We start from the raw sequence: 19,773 nt of genomic DNA on the forward strand, positions 1-19,773 counted from the left end.
ACACACACGTATTTTTTTTTCAATATAAAAATATTAATTGATCAAATTCAATAATTAAAAAAACATATATTTAAAAATTTATATGTATATATATATATAAAATATTAATACATTTAAAAAATACATTTTAACAAAAAAATTTTCACAACAAAATTAACTGCACAAAACTATCACTTTATATATAAAATGCATATATAAAATCTAAAATTACTACAGATTATTTTTACAGTTCCTACTAAGATTTCATTGATAGCTCTGCATTTTTTAAATGCCTTGCCACCAATTTTTGCTCCCACTCTAGACAGTCTATTTTGACTGTCCAAATAAATGCCGCTGTTATACCGTCTGAGAAGAGCCCTGAGAAATCACATTGAGAAGAGACATATATTACTGTAACCTTGCTCCAAAGTCAACAAAGCAATGTAGCACACTGCAAAAACAGGCTACCATTCAAACACTATTGCCCAACCTTGTGGTTAAATCAGGCAAATGCGAGAGAGAGAGAAAAAAAAAGTGTGCTACAATGGCCTTGGCTGATAGAGCGGGGTGTAAAAGGATGTTAAATAGACAGCGGATCCCTGCTGCGCTGCTGGTTTTCTGTTGGAAAATAAAAAATAAGCCATGTGCGATTACAGGTCAACGAGACACAAGCAGAGGAATCAGCAGTTGTGTTTTCCTGCTGTAAGCGCTTTTAGCCAATGGAGGCAAAAATATGCCACAGCAAGACTTTTTGATGGGGTCGATCTCTTTAATCCGAAAGATCAAGTTGTACAGCCACAGCTTTGTTCAGAAAGCCAGAGAGCAAACAATACACAGGCTATCCATGCCCACTCTTCATACACACTACACAGAAAGAATTATAATTTATTTGGATGGCCTATCAACAGAGTCTAAACTATAAAAACGGACAGACAAAACAAAGAGATAAACAACATTTCCATAAACAACACTAACATTACCAAAACAAGCAGACTATTTTATCAAGCCTGGACAGCTGCTGGCGATCGAGCAGGCCGCCAGAGTTTTAGCCATTTTAATTAGTGCCCAAGCCCAAATACCTCTAATCACACAAGCGACTCTCTAGGGCACTGGCTGTGAGGCTAACGTCTTTGCAATGAATTCAATTTGACATTTATACAGATCGTATACAAGGTTGTGCCGAGAACAGTTCTATCATGTCGGCCATCTTCGCTTGAAAATTACATGACCAGAGGGCCAGGACTGCCTCCTTACACAATTGGATCCTGCAGCTGGATTACGCCACAGCTGCTTTACGATATGGCTGTTTTTCCAACGTGACAGAAAATGTCCCCTATACACCACATCACACACTTGTCTCTATTTTACAACCTAATATTCTTTCTTCCTGCAGGTGCAACTTCAGCTTTGGTGTGTTACTAGTTAGTCTGCAACCTCCTGAATGAAGGGGTCTACCTGGCATTAAAAGCCAGGGGCAGATTTCCAGGAGGTTAAAGAACACAGACTGCACTGTAATCATACCAAAATCACATTCAGATTTACCAGGGACAAATCTCTGTGCCCTTAAAAAAAAGAAGCATCTGGAAATCTCACCAAATAAATAAATAAATAAAAATTAAAAAAAAAAAAAAAAAAAGTACAATAAAAATCACAAAAATAAGCTGCTAAAAAAAATCAATAAAAAAAGACCATTTATATGCACCGAAAAAAAGAAAAAAAACCTCAATCTGCAATTATTTTCTATTTCGATCACGTGCAGTTTAAATCTGATTATACTTTGCTTACCAGTTTCATTAGTATGCAATAATCAAAACGAATGGGTCTAAATCACTAAAGAAAAGCATCTGAAGAGTAGAGAGAATATTTCTGGGACAGCACATGGACAGAGCTGCAAAGCTGTGTTATCTGCGATCTGTAGACACATCATGCCGGGTTTGTTTGGAAATAAATGCCGCTGTTATACCGTCTGAGAAGAGCCCTGAGAAATCACATTGAGAAGAGACATATATTACTGTAACCTTGCTCCAAAGTCAACAAAGCAATGTAGCACACTGCAAAAACAGGCTACCATTCAAACACTATTGCCCAACCTTGTGGTTAAATCAGGCAAATGCGAGAGAGAGAGAAAAAAAAAGTGTGCTACAATGGCCTTGGCTGATAGAGCGGGGTGTAAAAGGATGTTAAATAGACAGCGGATCCCTGCTGCGCTGCTGGTTTTCTGTTGGAAAATAAAAAATAAGCCATGTGCGATTACAGGTCAACGAGACACAAGCAGAGGAATCAGCAGTTGTGTTTTCCTGCTGTAAGCGCTTTTAGCCAATGGAGGCAAAAATATGCCACAGCAAGACTTTTTGATGGGGTCGATCTCTTTAATCCGAAAGATCAAGTTGTACAGCCACAGCTTTGTTCAGAAAGCCAGAGAGCAAACAATACACAGGCTATCCATGCCCACTCTTCATACACACTACACAGAAAGAATTATAATTTATTTGGATGGCCTATCAACAGAGTCTAAACTATAAAAACGGACAGACAAAACAAAGAGATAAACAACATTTCCATAAACAACACTAACATTACCAAAACAAGCAGACTATTTTATCAAGCCTGGACAGCTGCTGGCGATCGAGCAGGCCGCCAGAGTTTTAGCCATTTTAATTAGTGCCCAAGCCCAAATACCTCTAATCACACAAGCGACTCTCTAGGGCACTGGCTGTGAGGCTAACGTCTTTGCAATGAATTCAATTTGACATTTATACAGATCGCACCAGGGCAAACATCTGCTACAAGGTTGTGCCGAGAACAGTTCTATCATGTCGGCCATCTTCGCTTGAAAATTACATGACCAGAGGGCCAGGACTGCCTCCTTACACAATTGGATCCTGCAGCTGGATTACGCCACAGCTGCTTTACGATATGGCTGTTTTTCCAACGTGACAGAAAATGTCCCCTATACACCACATCACACACTTGTCTCTATTTTACAACCTAATATTCTTTCTTCCTGCAGGTGCAACTTCAGCTTTGGTGTGTTACTAGTTAGTCTGCAACCTCCTGAATGAAGGGGTCTACCTGGCATTAAAAGCCAGGGGCAGATTTCCAGGAGGTTAAAGAACACAGACTGCACTGTAATCATACCAAAATCACATTCAGATTTACCAGGGACAAATCTCTGTGCCCTTAAAAAAAAGAAGCATCTGGAAATCTCACCAAATAAATAAATAAATAAAAATTAAAAAAAAAAAAAAAAAAGTACAATAAAAATCACAAAAATAAGCTGCTAAAAAAAATCAATAAAAAAAGACCATTTATATGCACCGAAAAAAAGAAAAAAAACCTCAATCTGCAATTATTTTCTATTTCGATCACGTGCAGTTTAAATCTGATTATACTTTGCTTACCAGTTTCATTAGTATGCAATAATCAAAACGAATGGGTCTAAATCACTAAAGAAAAGCATCTGAAGAGTAGAGAGAATATTTCTGGGACAGCACATGGACAGAGCTGCAAAGCTGTGTTATCTGCGATCTGTAGACACATCATGCCGGGTTTGTTTGGGAACATTTCTTGCACCAGTACACAAATTATTCCATGACGTTGTCTTTAAAGTGTAGGAAATGGTGGCAGCGAAAAGAGCAGAGCCTGCAAGACGACACACCCACTTCCCCAGCTTCCTCTTTTATTTGACTTCATATAAAGCATTCCAGAGAGCTAGTCAGGCCTGGTGTGTTTGCACAGCAGTGGGTGCTTAGCCTTGGCACCAGCTCTTTATGAGAAACCCAGCTAATAAGTGCTGAGGGGGAAAATGGGGAGAGGCAGAAAAGCTGCACTGTATTACCCTCCATGGTACTGGACATTTAAAAATGCTACAGTCATATCAAATCCTGGACCAGATTACCTGGAAGAAATGCAAAGGAAAGAGTCTTCACCAGAAAGACTGGTATATGAGGAGCAGGAAAGTTTTTTGTGTTAGATGAATTAAGGAAGGAGTTTCAGAATATGCTCTAAGTCACAAACAAGAAAGAGAGATATGGCAAACGAAACAGGAGAGTGGGAAAAGGACTGTAGAGAAAATAAATCAAGCTTTCCGCAGGGTATTGACTGGCACTTGCACAGGAGAGCTGGCTTTCAGCACAAAAGCGACTGCAATCTCAAGCAAAGTGGGGCTTTTTAGAGAACACTCGCTTTTCTTAGTGAACATTGAACTAACCCCTCAACCCTGCCCTTGAGCAAGACTGTCGTGCCTCCATCTCTCCTTTTTCCATCATTCTCTCTTCTTGTCCTTGTTTCTAGAGGGTGGCTTGATTACGTATGCATGTACAAACTGACATAAACAGAACAAATGTCTCTATATGAACTGGGATTGCTATTAAATCAGTATAAATTAACATTTCCAAATGCTCTGTTAGGGGTAACAAATTTATGTAAAAAAAATGCATTTTAGGGGCTACAAAATTTTTTTAAATTAGAAAATAAAAATCATTATTTCCATGATGCAGACAACTGCAAAACCATTATTTGTACATAACACTGCCAGTGATGAAAGAAAATGCAGAAAATGAAGAAATAAGCAAAACTTGCACTTACTCTCTCAATTCTAAAAAGATGACATGAACATATCTTCTTACCTTGTTGCAGGTAAACAAAAACCAACGAGTAACAAATTTCAGCACAAAAGTTAATCTCTCTTCTTGCCAAACAGGTATCTGGGTGTGTACTCAGAGTTAATTATTTGCGCTGTATTTCACTTTGTTTCCTCTACAGGGTCACACAGTTCACTAATAAATAAAAAGGGTCATTTCCAGGCCTCTACGAACACCGTGGCAATTGAAGTACCATTGGCTAGTAAAGTTTTTGTTTACTCGCCAGACTGATAAATAAATAATAAATAAATAAATATATATATATATATATATATATATGTTTGTTTGTAAAACGGCACAGTTTTATAAATATCTGAAAGTACACTCTTAACATCAGTCAGTAAAGCATTATAATATGATAATCAATATTATTTAATGATAGAACTTTAGTAATTAGAATTAAAACTTTATAACCATGTATGAATGCATATTAGCAATTTTAACTGAACTTCGGACTTGTGGTGGTGCTTTTTTGGTCATTCAGTGTTTCTGTAAAAAAATAAAAAATTGGGGAAAAACTAACAAAAATACTGATAAGATCATAATGATACGAATTCTACTAATAAGAACAATATAAAACGCACCAAGGATTAATAAGCTACTGGATTCATGAATATTAATCAGGTTGTGTGCGCGTTCACTCGAACTGATTTGCTGAAATCAAAACAGGGACGATAAAAGGTGAGCGCCAGCCAATGAGATTGCCGTTTGTGCATTAGTTCCGCTCACTACCAGAGAAAGCGTTAGTTCTTAAAAGCTGAAGAATTCCAAAAGGAACTCCATTATTTTGACAGCAAAATACAACAAAGAATATCATTTACATGTAGCGCGTCAATTCTCTCTCTCCCTCTCTCGCTGCGTGTGTCTGAAAAAGCGTTGGCGAGTCGTGCGCCTTCACACTAGAGTTTACGGTACGTTAAACACAGGTGCGTTGCACATCCATTCAGATGAACTGAAAAACAGCACAGATCGCTTGGCGGAGAGTGAAAATATATCTGAGCTAAACCTATACTTAGCCTCCAACTCACACTGGCGAGTAAAATCTGAGAATTTATTATCAATTGGCTAATATTAGACATCATTTAGTCGCCCAGAGTAGGGGTCAACCGATATGTGTTTTTCAAGGCCGATGCCGATACCGATTATTACAGATCAAGTAGACCGATAACCGATATTTTTAACCGATATATATGTCTGGTGTAAAAATGAAAATTTGTCAAAATTAAGAATAACAAGGGCTCTGACAAAAACTGCCTTCCCTGGTGTTGGTTGAGTGTAGTACTCCCACAGTAAACTCTTTATTTTAAAGAGTTAAACTCTATTATTTGGCAAACAAAGGGTTTACCATTAAAATTAAAACATGGAAGAAATAGCGTATTGTGTGATTATTCTTTTAAACAAAAGCTGTAATAATTGTTGTAGTAGTCAGGGGTTAAAGCAAAAAAAAAAAATGGACTGAATTTTTCCTCGGCCAACCCCCATTCCTCAGCCATACCTGTCACACACCCAGTTTAAGAGCAGTGTTTTTCTTCTTGTAATCAAGAGCGCTTGTCCTCCTAATTAAAAAAAAATTAAGGGGCACCTTCTGATCAATAATCAAAAATCAAAAATTAGCCTTCCGAATATGAGGTGAAGTGATTTACAGGGGCATTTTCTTTTTATCTTTGCAATGGCATCATTTTCATTTGTAAAATTCAAAAATTTGTTTATAAGCTTTTTAAAATTTCTATTTAAAACAATAAGTAGAATAAGACAAATAAAAGTTACCAATCACGAAATTAGTATTAATGAAAAATTAATTTGTACTACAGAGGTGGCACAAAAAGAACACAAAAGTGGTTTGTAGGTACATTTTCAGACATTCAGTGAGGCTCAGGGGTGGCATGAGTGCAATTAAATTCATAAATTCATGTGGAGATTAATGTTTTAAATACAATTTTGAATACAGAAATATTAAATGGTTTAAATAACTGCAATTATAAAATTAAACTGAAACCGCCAGTAGGTGGCGGCAAATCACTGATTTTATCACTGAATCTTTCATTCAATTGAGTCGTTTGAACGGCTAATTCATTCAGGAATGAAGCAAGTGACTGTCTTTATGAATGGGTAATCATGAATCACTGACTCACTAGATTCGTTCAAAAATGCACTTTCATTCATGAATGAAACACCGCTGTGTTTGCTTTTAGAGATGCGCAGCGCTGAGCTGTTACTTTATTTGGAACTATTTTCGTTGATGAAATGGAGCAAAATCAGGCAGTACGTGTTTATTGAATGTGAATGATGTGAGCAGCGTTATGTTGTCGGTGAGAAGCTGCAGCCGTGGCGGGGAGGATTTTTGGTGTGCTGGTGTTCTGACAAATAATGCTACCTATCAGATTATGCTACCAACAAATTGTCAGAACACCGGCAGAACAACAACAATGTGCTACATGTTTCTTTTCCCCTCATTTTTTCCAATTGACGGAAATCCGTCGTAGCGACGGAAAACTTTAATCCCCGAGTAGTATTACGTATATCATACTGCACCACAGTAATATATTTCTGATAATTTCATTAAGCTAACCCGAATTTATATTTTGACGGGTTGCCATGAGGAACTTGTTTCTGTAGGTCTATGTAAATGATATGAAGATAGTTTTACTCCAATGAAACTGTCAAATGCTCATGAAATGAGTCTTAGAGGGAGTCAGAGCAGTTCTGGAGATGTTGTTCATGTATTTATGTCCTCATGTAGTGAGACGACAGAAGCTGAAATCACCGCGAGCGTTGCACGTGTAGAAAACAACACCGCTCGTCTGTGCCATTTACATACAGAGACACGCAGAACATGCTGGATCCATATTTAAATAGTATTTTTGCTGGCTTAATATTTACAGATACTAGTCCATATTGCGACTAAGTGTACTGACCTACTTTTGATTAAGTCATCCAAACTTTGACAAATTCCGTGAAATTCCGCGCCACAGTGAATTCCATTTATATGACTGGATTCCGCGATTCCGTCCGTGTTTTCTGCATCGCGGAAATCATAGATAATATTGAGGTGTTTTGCAACTTCAGTGTAATGTTAGTGGATTGGGATCCATTGCAACTTAAGCAACGTCTGCTGCTGCCTTACCTTTGAGAGACAACTGATGCGTGATCACAGAAGCAGCTGCAGTTAGCAAGCGCTTTCGGAGTGAGTGAATTCTGCATTGATTGGTCGGACTCATGACTCCCAACAAATCAGATGAGCGGTGGGCGGAGACTGCTTTAGGCCACAGAGTGGTGAGTTCTGACAGGCTGCATCAGAGCCAAATAGTGCGTTTCAAAATTAAGTTATTTTATCAGCGAATCGGTTTTGAAAATGACCGATACTGATAATCATAAAAATGCTTAATATCGGCGCCGATAATCGGTCGACCCCTAGCCCAGAGTGAAGATTGTCGTTATATGCGAGTGATTTACTCGCAATGTAGAGGGTTGATTTCAAATATGAATTCATGGCCAAAGGAATACGTGCTGTTCAGCATGAAGAGTCAAAACAAAACTATCAATGACTGTACTACTTCAAGCGTGACAGGTCTGTACGAAGCTTCCCTCTGCTAGGAGGGATTTTCTTCACTGACTAATCACTGAGCCAAGTCTATACTCCATAAAACATGCACATGATACCCGACCTATTAGCCAGAGCTTGTGTTTCAGTCTATCTGACATAACACTGAGGCCAGTAAAGCTAACACAGCTGACCTGATAAAACATGGATAAAAACACTGATATGCAAAGAATACTGTACTTAGGCATGCTAAAAGAATGTTTAAAAAAAAAATCAACTTACATAACTGTAAACACACAAAAAAAACAATTATAAGTGTATGTATATAAACATGTATACATATACACATACAAATATATACATATATGGTATTTGGAAATTAAATAATATATTTAAAATATTTTTATTATAATATGTTATTGTATATAATATATAGTATTAATAACATTAAATAATGTATTTACTGTAAAATGCTTTAATAGTTTAATAAAAGTTTAAAAGATAAGTTTCTAATATCATCCTAATATTTTCATGTACAAAACAAATCAGAAACGCACAAACTTCTATGGACACCATGAAATGCAAAGTAATATGCATTTAACATTTTAACATAACCAAGGAATTTAAAAAGGTGCAGTCTAATTTAAAAAAAAAAAAAAAAGTAACAAAATTACACTTTGCTAAAATTTCTATTACTTGCATTGTGCACTAAAACAAAAGTTTAACAAATAGTACTTTAAGCTTAAGATAAGTTTAGTTCTTTGAGCCATCAGCGGGGTAATTCCAAAAAGCAGGTCATGTGACATACTCGGGTATGTTTGAGGATAAGCGAGCGGATAACCTCAGCTTTCGGTTCCAAAATCGGAGGTTACTTTCAGGGTAAGTAACCATAGTAACTTGCTCTTTGAAGATAACCTGCTCCGGAGCAGGTTATGTTCCAGGGTTAGTTCACTTCAGCGCACGTGTGATCTACTGACGAGCGTTTAGTGTGTGTGACAGATAGCACACAACATATAATATTACAATATGTAATATAGCCTATTATATATATATATATATATATATATATAGTGGGTACGGAAAGTATTCAGACCCCCTTAAATTTTTTACTCTTTGTTATATTGCAGCCATTTGCTAAAATCATTTAAGTTAATGTTTTTTCCTCATTAATGTACACACAGCACCCCATATTGACAGAAAAACACAGAATTGTTGACATTTTTGCAGATTTATTAAAAAAGAAAAACTGAAATATCACGTGGTCCTAAGTATTCAGACCCTTTGCTGTGACACTCATATATTTAACTCAGGTGCTGTCTATTTCTTCTGATCATCCTTGAGATGGTTCTACACCTTCATTTGAGTCCATCTGTGTTTGATTATACTGATTGGACTTGATTTGGAAAGCCACACACCTGTCTATATAAGACCTTACAGCTCACAGTGCGTGTCAGAGCAAATGAGAATCATGAGGTCAAAGGAACTGCCTGAAGAGCTCAGAGACAGAATTGTGGCAAGGCACAGATCTGGCCAAGGTTACAAAAAAAATTCTGCTGCACTTAAGGTTCCCAAGAGCACAGTGGCCTCCATTCCTTAAATGGAAGACGTTTGGGATGACCAGAACCCTTCCTAGAGCTGGCCGTCCGGCCAAACTGAGCTATCGGGGGCGAAGAGCCTTGGTGAGAGAGGTAAAGAAGAACCCAAAGATCACTGTGGCTGAGCTCCAGAGATGCAGTTGGGAGATGGGAGAAAGTTGTAGAAAGTCAACCATCACTGCAGCCCTCCACCAGTCGGGGCTTTATGGCAGAGTGGCCCGACGGAAGCCTCTCCTCAGTGCAAGACACATGAAAGCCTGCATGGAGTTTGCTAAAAAACACCTGAATAAGATTCTCTGGTCTGATGAGACCCAGATAGAACTTTTTGGCCTTAATTCTAAGCGGTATGTGTGGAGAAAACCAGGCACTGCTCATCTCCTGTCTAATACAGTCCCAACAGTGAAGCATGGTGGTGGCAGCATCATGCTGTGGGGGTGTTTTTCAGCTGCAGGGACAGGACGACTGGTTGGAATTGAGGGAAAGATGAATGCGGCCAAGTACAGGGTTATCCTGGACGAAAACTTTCTCCAGAGTGCTCAGGACCTCAGACTGGGCCGAAGGTTTATCTTCCAACAAGACAATGACCCTAAGCACACAGCTAAAATAATGAAGGAGTGGCTTCACAACAACTCTGTGACTGTTCTTGAATGGCCCAGCCAGAGCCCTGACTTAAACCCAATTGAGCATCTCTGGAGAGACCTAAAAATTGCTGTCCACCAACGTTTACCATCCAACCTGCCAGAACTGGAGAGGCTCTGCAAGGAGGAATGGCAGAGGATCGCCAAATCCAGGTGTGAAAAACTTGTTGCCTCTTTCCCAAAAAGACTCATGGCTGTATTAGATCAAAAGGGTGCTTCTACTAAATACTGAGCAAAGGGTCTGAATACTTAGGACCATGTGATATTTCAGTTTTTCTTTTTTAATAAATCTGCAAAAATGTCAACAATTCTGTGTTTTTCTGTCAATATGGGGTGCTGTGTGTACATTGAGGAAAAAAAATTAACGTAAATGATTTTAGCAAATGGCTGCAATATAACAAAGAGTGAAAAATTTAAGGGGGTCTGAATATTTTCCGTACCCACTGTATGTGTATGATATGTTAATGATGAAGCGCTAATATAAGTAATAAATAAGGTAATATATTATTCTAATATGGTTATTATATTCATTTTAAGTGACAGTGAGTGACAGTGATGTGACATGTGGCCAAGTATGGTGACCCATACTTGGAATTAGTGCTCTGCATTTAACCCATCCAAAGTGCACACACACAGCAGTGAACACACACACACCGTGAACACACACCCGGAGCAGTGAGCAGCCATTTATGCTGCGGCGCCCGGGGAGCATTTGGGGGTTCGGTGCCTTGCTCAAGTGTCTCACCTCAGTCGTGGTATTGAGGGTGGAAGAAAGCACTGGTTATTTACTCCACCCACCAACAATTCCTGCTGGTATGAGACCTTTGGGTTACGAGTCCGACTCTCTAACCATTAGGCCACGACTTATTGGCATATATAACCGTAATCTGTATAAATAATAAAACACTATGACAAGGTAATGTTTAATTTATTATATTACAGATATTTATTACATTTTATATTCCTCACACATTGGATCGGCATTTTCTATAATGTTTAAATTCTAAATCAAAATACATATCTGATATGACTTAATATATAATTAGCATCAAACAAACAATATAATTCATATTCTCAAGGATTAAAGATTAAACGAAAAAAATAAATAAAAATGATTGCACAACCATCAATTAGGTGGTGATATGCACTAAGCATGTAAATGACCATTGAACAAAAGAAGAAGAAAGAAACAGCATGGCGCGCTTTTTCTTAGCGTCCGTTTCCATAGTGACTCATCGATTCATCGCTCTGTTGAGAATGTCTTGAGTCTTAACCAGGAACATACTCTGAGTTGAATGAACTTACTCCCGGATGCGTTTTTGGAACCACATACCTCGAGTAAGCAAGGTTTGGGGTTAATCAACAGAAAGTTCAGGGTTTAGCTGACGGTAAGTTAACCGTGCTTTCTGGAATACACCCCAGGTGTGTAGCTGTACTGAGCTGTAACCAAATATTAAATAAACAGTCATGATTCTGTTTTGACTAAACATGTCTCAGGGCCCCTGTTCAAGCACCTAACATGCTTACTGTTAAATCTAATATTCATGCACTCAAGTCCATCCGTAAGCTATGGCTTTCAATTATTTCCTTAACCTCTCCGTTTTCGAAACCACTAAGATGTAGCTTCAATTTCAAAACAAATGAGAAACCACAGTGAAAAGGAGTTTGTTTTAGTGTCCAAGAACAATGACAAATGTATTCAATAGGAAACAAATGACTTACCGTCTCCTTGTTAGGGAGCAATTCTTTCCGAATCCTAAAAAAGTTTTTCCCGTACTGCCTTAAACCTTTTATGAACCGTTTCTGTTGGGAAAAGAAAAGAGAAAAACATGAAGACATGAAGCACTACACATACATTAATTACATTGTGAAACGCAACACGAAGAAAACAATGTTGTGATCTTAATCTGAAAATCTCTGCTTGTGCTAGCACAGCTCAGCTACAGTGAAAAAAATTAGGGGAAATGACAACAAAAGCAGGAATAGAAGCCGAGATTAAACCACAGTAGAAACACGATGGCAGCTCGTCTGAAATCTTAGTGAAAGTTCATCAATGCAATACGCATATGAGGTCACACAACACTAAAGTTCAAAGCGAAACAGAACTTCAATAAGTTACGACGAATCACAACACACTTCTCCTTAATCTTACGATTTTCATGCTCACACTTCAAACAGCTGCCTGATTCCTGCGTAAAGTACTAGAATTACAAACCCATTTGCTCACAGTTACTGCAAACAAACAGAACTTAAGCTAACAGTGTTTAAATAATCAGGTTTATGAATGTGAAAAACGACTTAAGCTCTAAAACAAAAAGCAAGAACAGTTAATAAATAAAACAATCACTTAATAAAACCATAATAAAATAACTTTTACAACACAAACTAAACTCCAAAAAAAAAAAAAAGGTGTTTACACAGACTGCTGTAATACAAAAGGAGACTGTGTAGCTTGAATGCTTTTCTATTCCTTTAAGAGCCACAGACTGTGAGCCATAAAAAGCGGAGGCAGAAACATTCATAACCAGCGAAGCAGACAACCAGCAGATTTACTTTCTTGTTCCAGCGGCGAGCCCCGCTCCACAGTAATCGCAGTCAACGGTCCTCAACAAACAAAACTGTTCGGAAAGCCCATGAAAAGTCCAATCGGCACACGACCCAAATTTCTACGTCCACTTGTAGGCAGTAACAAAACTGACTTGCAAATCCACAAAGTCTCCGAAGGTACGTCGTTTTTTTTTTACGAGCAAGAGATAGCTTGTCACTCTCTGCTCCTCCACTACAAAGGGGAAGGTTTTACATGTGATCTTTCTGCTAGAGAGCCTCTGGTCTGCGGCTGGCTGGAAAACCTGTAGCGGAGCTGTGCGATGCGATGCATGGAGGATCGCAGCGGTTGTGTCACACATGTTCTGAGAGCTCTCTTTAAGGGTGTGCGTGTACATCAACTCTACGTCTGCTTTTCTCATTACACAGACTCCAACCCCCTCATGGTGGTTTTTACAAGGGAACTGTGCAGTTTCAGGGAGCACAAACCAGTGAGAAAAAGCCAGGGCAATCTTTGTAGAGGTTTTAAACGTGGTTAAAAAATACAAGTCGACTGCAAAACCAGTCGTGGAGTTCCACCGGAGCTCTTGGCCAACTTCTCAAATGCATACTGGTTATGTAACCGGGAACTGTTTACATATGGCGTTCTGAAGAACAATCTTCAGTGAGGAAGGGAGCGAATATTACTTGTTTCTCTTAAAAAGATTTGAAAAAGAAACTTGCAATAAATAAGGTGTTTGAGTATAATGAAAATCCTAATTCTGCAAATGAACACTACAAGCTTTTAAAACTACATCTACCCTCGCCAGGGCCTCTGTAATGGGTTGAGATACTTAACCATAGGTGTTAGAAAAAACCCACCACAGACAGCACATTTCATCTGCTGTGGTAAAGAGGCAGATGATTAACCAGTAGGTGGTGCAATGTGCAAAACGAGCGTATGATAATCTTTAAATGCACCTATGACTAAAGTACTAGTTATGAGTTACAACATGTAAGACTCTCCAAGTACCTAAATTATTTAACTCACTCAATGTTTTTATGGGTGTAACATCGAAGCAATGTTACACCCATAAAGTGCTGAAAAAGTTTTTAAGATTAGAGACTATATATGGTTACCCGGACCAGCATTTGGCACTGTGACCATGGGCCAACAACAGCCACTTAACCAGAACAACTTTAATCTCACACTGACAAGTATCTAACAGCCTCATGTGTTAATGAATCCCCAGCCTGGTGACCACAGGTCTAAGGTGTGTACATGCAGATTTTGTTTAACACATTAAGTGTTAAAGGGATTCCTTGCATGCCTTCATTATCCGAGGTCCTGGATCCTGACCAGGCAGGACAAAAATCAATTACATCTGCCAGAGTGGTGCGTGTTAGCGGCCTGATTATGTCACCTTAATTATGTTTCCACTACTGTAATATTTACAGTGCACTACAGGCAGGCGGCTACGTGCGCGGCTGTCTCGTTCGCTGCGTGTCGGCTCCACTTTAAGGCTCCATTTCAGCTGCCTGGGCTCACTGCATTCTGAGCGCAACTAATAAATCATCCACCAATCTGCTCCCTGAATTGCTCTGCCTCTGCTACGATTGCTCCAGTCCGCCGTTGCTAGGCAACAGGGCAGATGACGGGAGGGGCCAGAGAGCGAGGGGTGAGTGGAGGAGGGGTGAGAGGGGGAGGCGAACGCTACAGAGACACCAGCCGCCCGCTCTGTTGAAACAACAGGCTTCTTTCTGTCAAAAATTGTTCCAGTGAGCTGGCTCTGCTTTCTGCCTCTCTCTCTCTGCTCGACAGTGCTTTATTGTAAAAGAGAGAGGGGAGAAGGGAATACAGCTGAAAAGGCTATTGTGATGCGTGTGCACTTCCTGCCTGAATCATAATTGTTAAAAGCTGTAAAACTGGTTAAGATCATTCGAGCATGTACAAACAGATGGTGTCAGACCACTCTGCACAAAACACACTACGTGTGTCCAACACAAACACACACACACACACACACACACACACAAGCGTTCAGAGTCTGGCAGTCTTGAAATACCAGGAATGCCTAACATTTAGCTCAATGGCACAAACACACTCTGCTCGACAGTGCTTTATTGTAAAAGAGAGAGGGGAGAAGGGAATACAGCTGAAAAGGCTATTGTGATGCGTGTGCACTTCCTGCCTGAATCATAATTGTTAAAAGCTGTAAAACTGGTTAAGATCATTCGAGCATGTACAAACAGATGGTGTCAGACCACTCTGCACAAAACACACTACGTGTGTCCAACACAAACACACACACACACACACACACACACACGTTCAGAGTCTGGCAGTCTTGAAATACCAGGAATGCCTAACATTTAGCTCAATGGCACAAACACAGGGGGGGTCTTATGAAATCAGTGTGCTTGGCCTTTTGCTGAGGCTGCTATGGGCGAAGACGAATGAGTGAGTATACAATTACAGTCACATTATATCACACAAATATGAATTGACATGATGGCACTTTCACACACAAAGCGGCCACAAAGAGATGAGAGCCAGCCCACATCCTGTCCAATTTACCCTTACATAACATCAAAACCACGACAGAAAAGAAGAGAGACATGAGGGAAAACTATCAAATGCCCAGACGTTGTACTAGTCCTATTAATATGAGCAGATGCCTGGAAATGCTTCTAAATCAGGCCGTCTTTGCCGCCGCTTAAGCGTTTGCTTAGCGCTCAAGTCTAAATATGCCTAGATTCAGCTAAACCGCAGCCTTTCTTGTGTACGGTGTAAAACCAAAGGTGACAGGAAATACTCCAACACACCCTTCCTGCCTGTGCAACTCTCGTGGCAATAAAAAAAAGTCTTTAAATCTGAGCACAACTGATTCCACTTCACACATAACTAAAATAGTCCAGCGAAAGAGGAAATATCTCCAGCCAAATCAGTGATTGACAACTGGTGGGTTGCAGGTCTGTTTATATTAAGGATGGGCATTTTTCAAAAATATTGTATTTGAATATTTCGGCTCATAAAAAAATGAATATTCTAATATTTATTAAATTTGAATGACGTTTAACAAGAACAACGCTATTTTTTAATAAATCAAGTTTTTGTCAAGATTTCTGAACAAGCTTATGATTAGGCCTTATACACAACGTCGACAACAACATTGTTATATCTCAAGGTTTTCTTTTAGTTGAAAACGTGTGCAAAAAAAATATCCATACCACCTCAGTAGTGCAACAAACTGATCACCTCCATGCCACGCCGAACTGAGGTAGTAATGAAAGCAAAAGGAGCCCCTACCAAGTATTGAGTACATGCACAGTAAATGAACATACTTTCCAGAAGGCCAACAATTCACTAAAAAAATTTTTTTTATTGGTCTTATGAAGTATTCTAATTTGTTGAGATAGTGAATTGGTGGGGTTTTGTTAAATGTGAGCCAAAATCATCACAATTAAAAGAACCAAAGACTTAAACTACTTCAGTCTGTGTGCATTGAATTTATTTAATACACAAGTTTCACAATTTTAGTTGAATTACTGAAATAAATGAACTTTTCCACGACATTCTAATTTATTGAGATGCACCTGTATATATATATATATATATATGCATGCATATGTATAATATATAAAGAACAAAATCATTCAAGCTCAAGCAGAGCAAACTGAAAAAATAAAGCAGACAGTGCCAATTACAGTACAGAACATACATACACTTGAGTCGTATGTTTATCATGTTTATATTGCTTCACATGTTAATGTTGAGAAAAAAATTATATCCACATGCTCTGGAGAAAGTTGGCTCCTCAGTCTAATAACAATAAGAACACGCGCCGACACAGATGTTCCAGAGACACAAAGGTAACGGTGTGCTAAGCAAGGTTTCTTACAGTGCTTTGTATTTTCTGTTCTTAAAGCACTCTCCCTCGAGGAAGCTTAAAGGAAGCATATGTCATTAAGATCATTTGGCTATCAGATTAGCTCTCTTCTCGGCTCATTCGTATGGAGGCCAAAGAGTGCCACTTAAAAATAAAATGAAGAATCAATTTTATCAATTGAATAATTCAAACATAAAAATGTATATAAATAAATCACTTTTTAAATGGACAAATACATATATTTAAAGTTGTTTATTTAATTTGTGTTTTTAAATGTAGATTAATAAAACAAAAAGAACATTAATAAATAATTTAAATGCACATTTTAAATCGCTTAAAAAAAAAAAAAAGCATTTGGCAAACGCTTTTCTCTCTTTATTTGCCAATTGCTTTTCTTTGTTGTTTTGCCAAATGCTTTTCTATATCAATTTGTAAATCAAGTTAAAAAATGCCATTGGACAGTACACACATGGGAGCAATCAATCAACTTTCGTCTCAATTTGAAGAGTCAACCCCTCTCTCACTTGTAAATGTAACACGCTCTCATTGGACAGTGAGAAAAACTATACACATATACTATACAATTCTGATTTATTTTTCTTTCATATGTGCTTATATGGTATATATATCATTTTGTTTTTTGGTGTCCTTTTGGAGTTTGTAAGTGTCCTTTTTTGGAAAGAGATGAAATTTATCTTGAAAAACGCCTGCAGAAATTTTTTTTGAGAATTTCCCTTCAATCTTTTGGTTTACTTTGCTGGATATCCGCTTGTTAAGTCGTGACATAAGAAATGCTGTTTCCGGGTCCAAGCCTCAACTCGTTTCACTTAAGAATACTATCTCAACAGCTGTTTATGAGCACTGTTTATTCATATTACACATTTAAACTAAACATTTAAAAACTTACGGTGTACACTACAGTCTCAGTGCTCACAGCGTCCCAGACACAAATTATTTGTATATTTATTTATATTTTCAGTGTCTGGCTATCTGGGACTTCGGTATGGAGTTAAGGGTAGGATTATAATTTTTCTGGTAGTATTATATTACATTGTGAGTGTATATTAGCACCGTTTGATGTTTTCTTCTGGCAGCATTTGGACCAGAAGAGGTGACGCGTCACGTCAGACTTAACGATCGGACAGCAAATGATGACAACAATAAACATTTGAAACAAGATAAATGGTCTATGCTTAATTTCGTGAAGTGTGCAATTAATCGCGATTAATCACAGAAAAAGAGTGTGATTAATTTGATTAAAGATTCGCTCACAGCACTTCAATCTGGAGCTTCACGCTGTCATTTGTCAGCCCGTGACAAGCCCGAGATAATATGCAGCAGGGCAGAGGAGCAGATAGCAGCCCTCACTGTGGTCATATATCAGACACTCAGAAACACAACACTCTTTTTGTGTTGTGCTTTTTTTCAGCTTGTTTCTCAAATCCCAGTGAGCTGAATTTTTGGGAATCACAGGCACATTCGAACACAGCCTCTCTTAAAGGGATAGTTCAGCCCAAAATGAAAATCATTTACTCACTTGCATGTTGTTCCAAAACTGTATGAATTTCTTTAGATTTTTTGAAATGACATGAGAATGATTAAATTACAAGATTTTTGGAGAACTATCTACCTTCTATTTGTTAGGTAATTAACTACACTACCTTCAAAAAGATTTGCTTTTAATAATTTTTTAAAAGTCTCTTTTGCTCAGCAAGGCTGCATTTTTTAATAATAATAAAAAAAATAAAATAAACAGTAAAAACCGCAATATTATAAAATATTATAATAATTTGAAATAGCTTTTCTATGTGAATACATTTACTATTTTAATAACTTTAAAAAAATAATAATAATAGTACAACCATTTAATAATAGCACCTAAATAAAAAATGAGGCCCTTTTTGGTATGATTACATACCAAGGTTATTATAGTTTTGATTTTTTAAATGAGTTTTATTTTAATATAATTTTCAAATTTGCTATAAAATTCAGTTTAGTTTTTATTAGTTTGATTAATATTGTTGTTAGTTTTAGTTTAGTTTTTTATATAGTTTAGTTTCAGTTTTAATTAAAGTTTAGCAGAATTAACATATCACTTCCAGAGCGCAGGCCAAAGACAGAGTAGGCTTAATTTAGCCTTAGTGAGACAAACGTCTAGCGACAAAATTAAGGCATGCTGAGATTGATTAAATGGTAAAAGTGAACAAATATACGCCAAAATGAAGCAGTCAAGCCTTTTTACTAAATAAATCTACACAAGTTGTGCTGAATGTCCTATCTAATGATGTGTATTGAGATATTTAATATGACAATAAATGTAGCCTAAATTGGTTATGATGGTTAGATGTCTTTTTTCTTATTTAACCATAATCATGATATTGTAACTGGCGCTTCTTGCTCACTTTTCCGTGAACAACTGCACATAAATCATAACTGAAATTAGGCATGGGCCGGTATGAGATTTTGACGGTATGATAACCTTAAGCAAAAATATCACGGTTTAACGGTATTGTTGTTACAGCTCTAAAATGTGTTAATTTTAAATGTCTGGGTTTAAAAAAAAAAAAAAACTGAACAATATATTTTGAGCAACATACAGAATATTTGGAACAGTAATATTCGTTTATTTTTTCTTTGATTTGTTTCTGAAATGTGGGCTGTCCTGCAGCTTTTAATGTGGATGGTTGATTTGATGCTAGAGCTACTGCTGCCCTAAAAAGAAGAACAATAATGACTGACATCTTTATTTAACCTAAATCTGTAATTACAGTTATTTAATTTTAGTTATATAATTTCATATACATAATTTGATTTAATAGTAACCCAATTTGAAGCAAAAACAGAATGTTCTGACTAGCTTTGTGAAATTATACTACATGCCTGAACGAAACAAACAGCAGAAGCTCTGAATGGGACACAGATTCACTCTCTGACAGCAGGAGGCGCTGATACAGCGTTTCCTTG

General features: G+C 37.7%; 1 protein-coding gene across 7 annotated transcripts in view; it reads right to left on the reverse strand.

Moving 5' to 3' along the window:
* Positions 1 to 19,773, reverse strand: part of LOC107593365 (arginine-glutamic acid dipeptide repeats protein-like) — a 190,076-nt gene that overhangs the window by 13,105 nt on the left and 157,198 nt on the right. For all 7 annotated transcript variants that reach the window (XM_016283048.1, XM_016283049.1, XM_016283053.1 and 4 more), the window contains one exon: positions 12,119 to 12,199. In XM_016283048.1, the coding sequence (XP_016138534.1) occupies positions 12,119 to 12,199 (81 nt within the window). The remainder of the gene's footprint in view (positions 1 to 12,118; positions 12,200 to 19,773) is intronic.

Source organism: Sinocyclocheilus grahami, unplaced genomic scaffold, assembly GCF_001515645.1.
Source record: "Sinocyclocheilus grahami isolate Dianchi unplaced genomic scaffold, SAMN03320097.WGS_v1.1 scaffold170.1, whole genome shotgun sequence".
In the NCBI taxonomy this organism is placed as follows: Eukaryota; Metazoa; Chordata; class Actinopteri; order Cypriniformes; family Cyprinidae; genus Sinocyclocheilus; species Sinocyclocheilus grahami.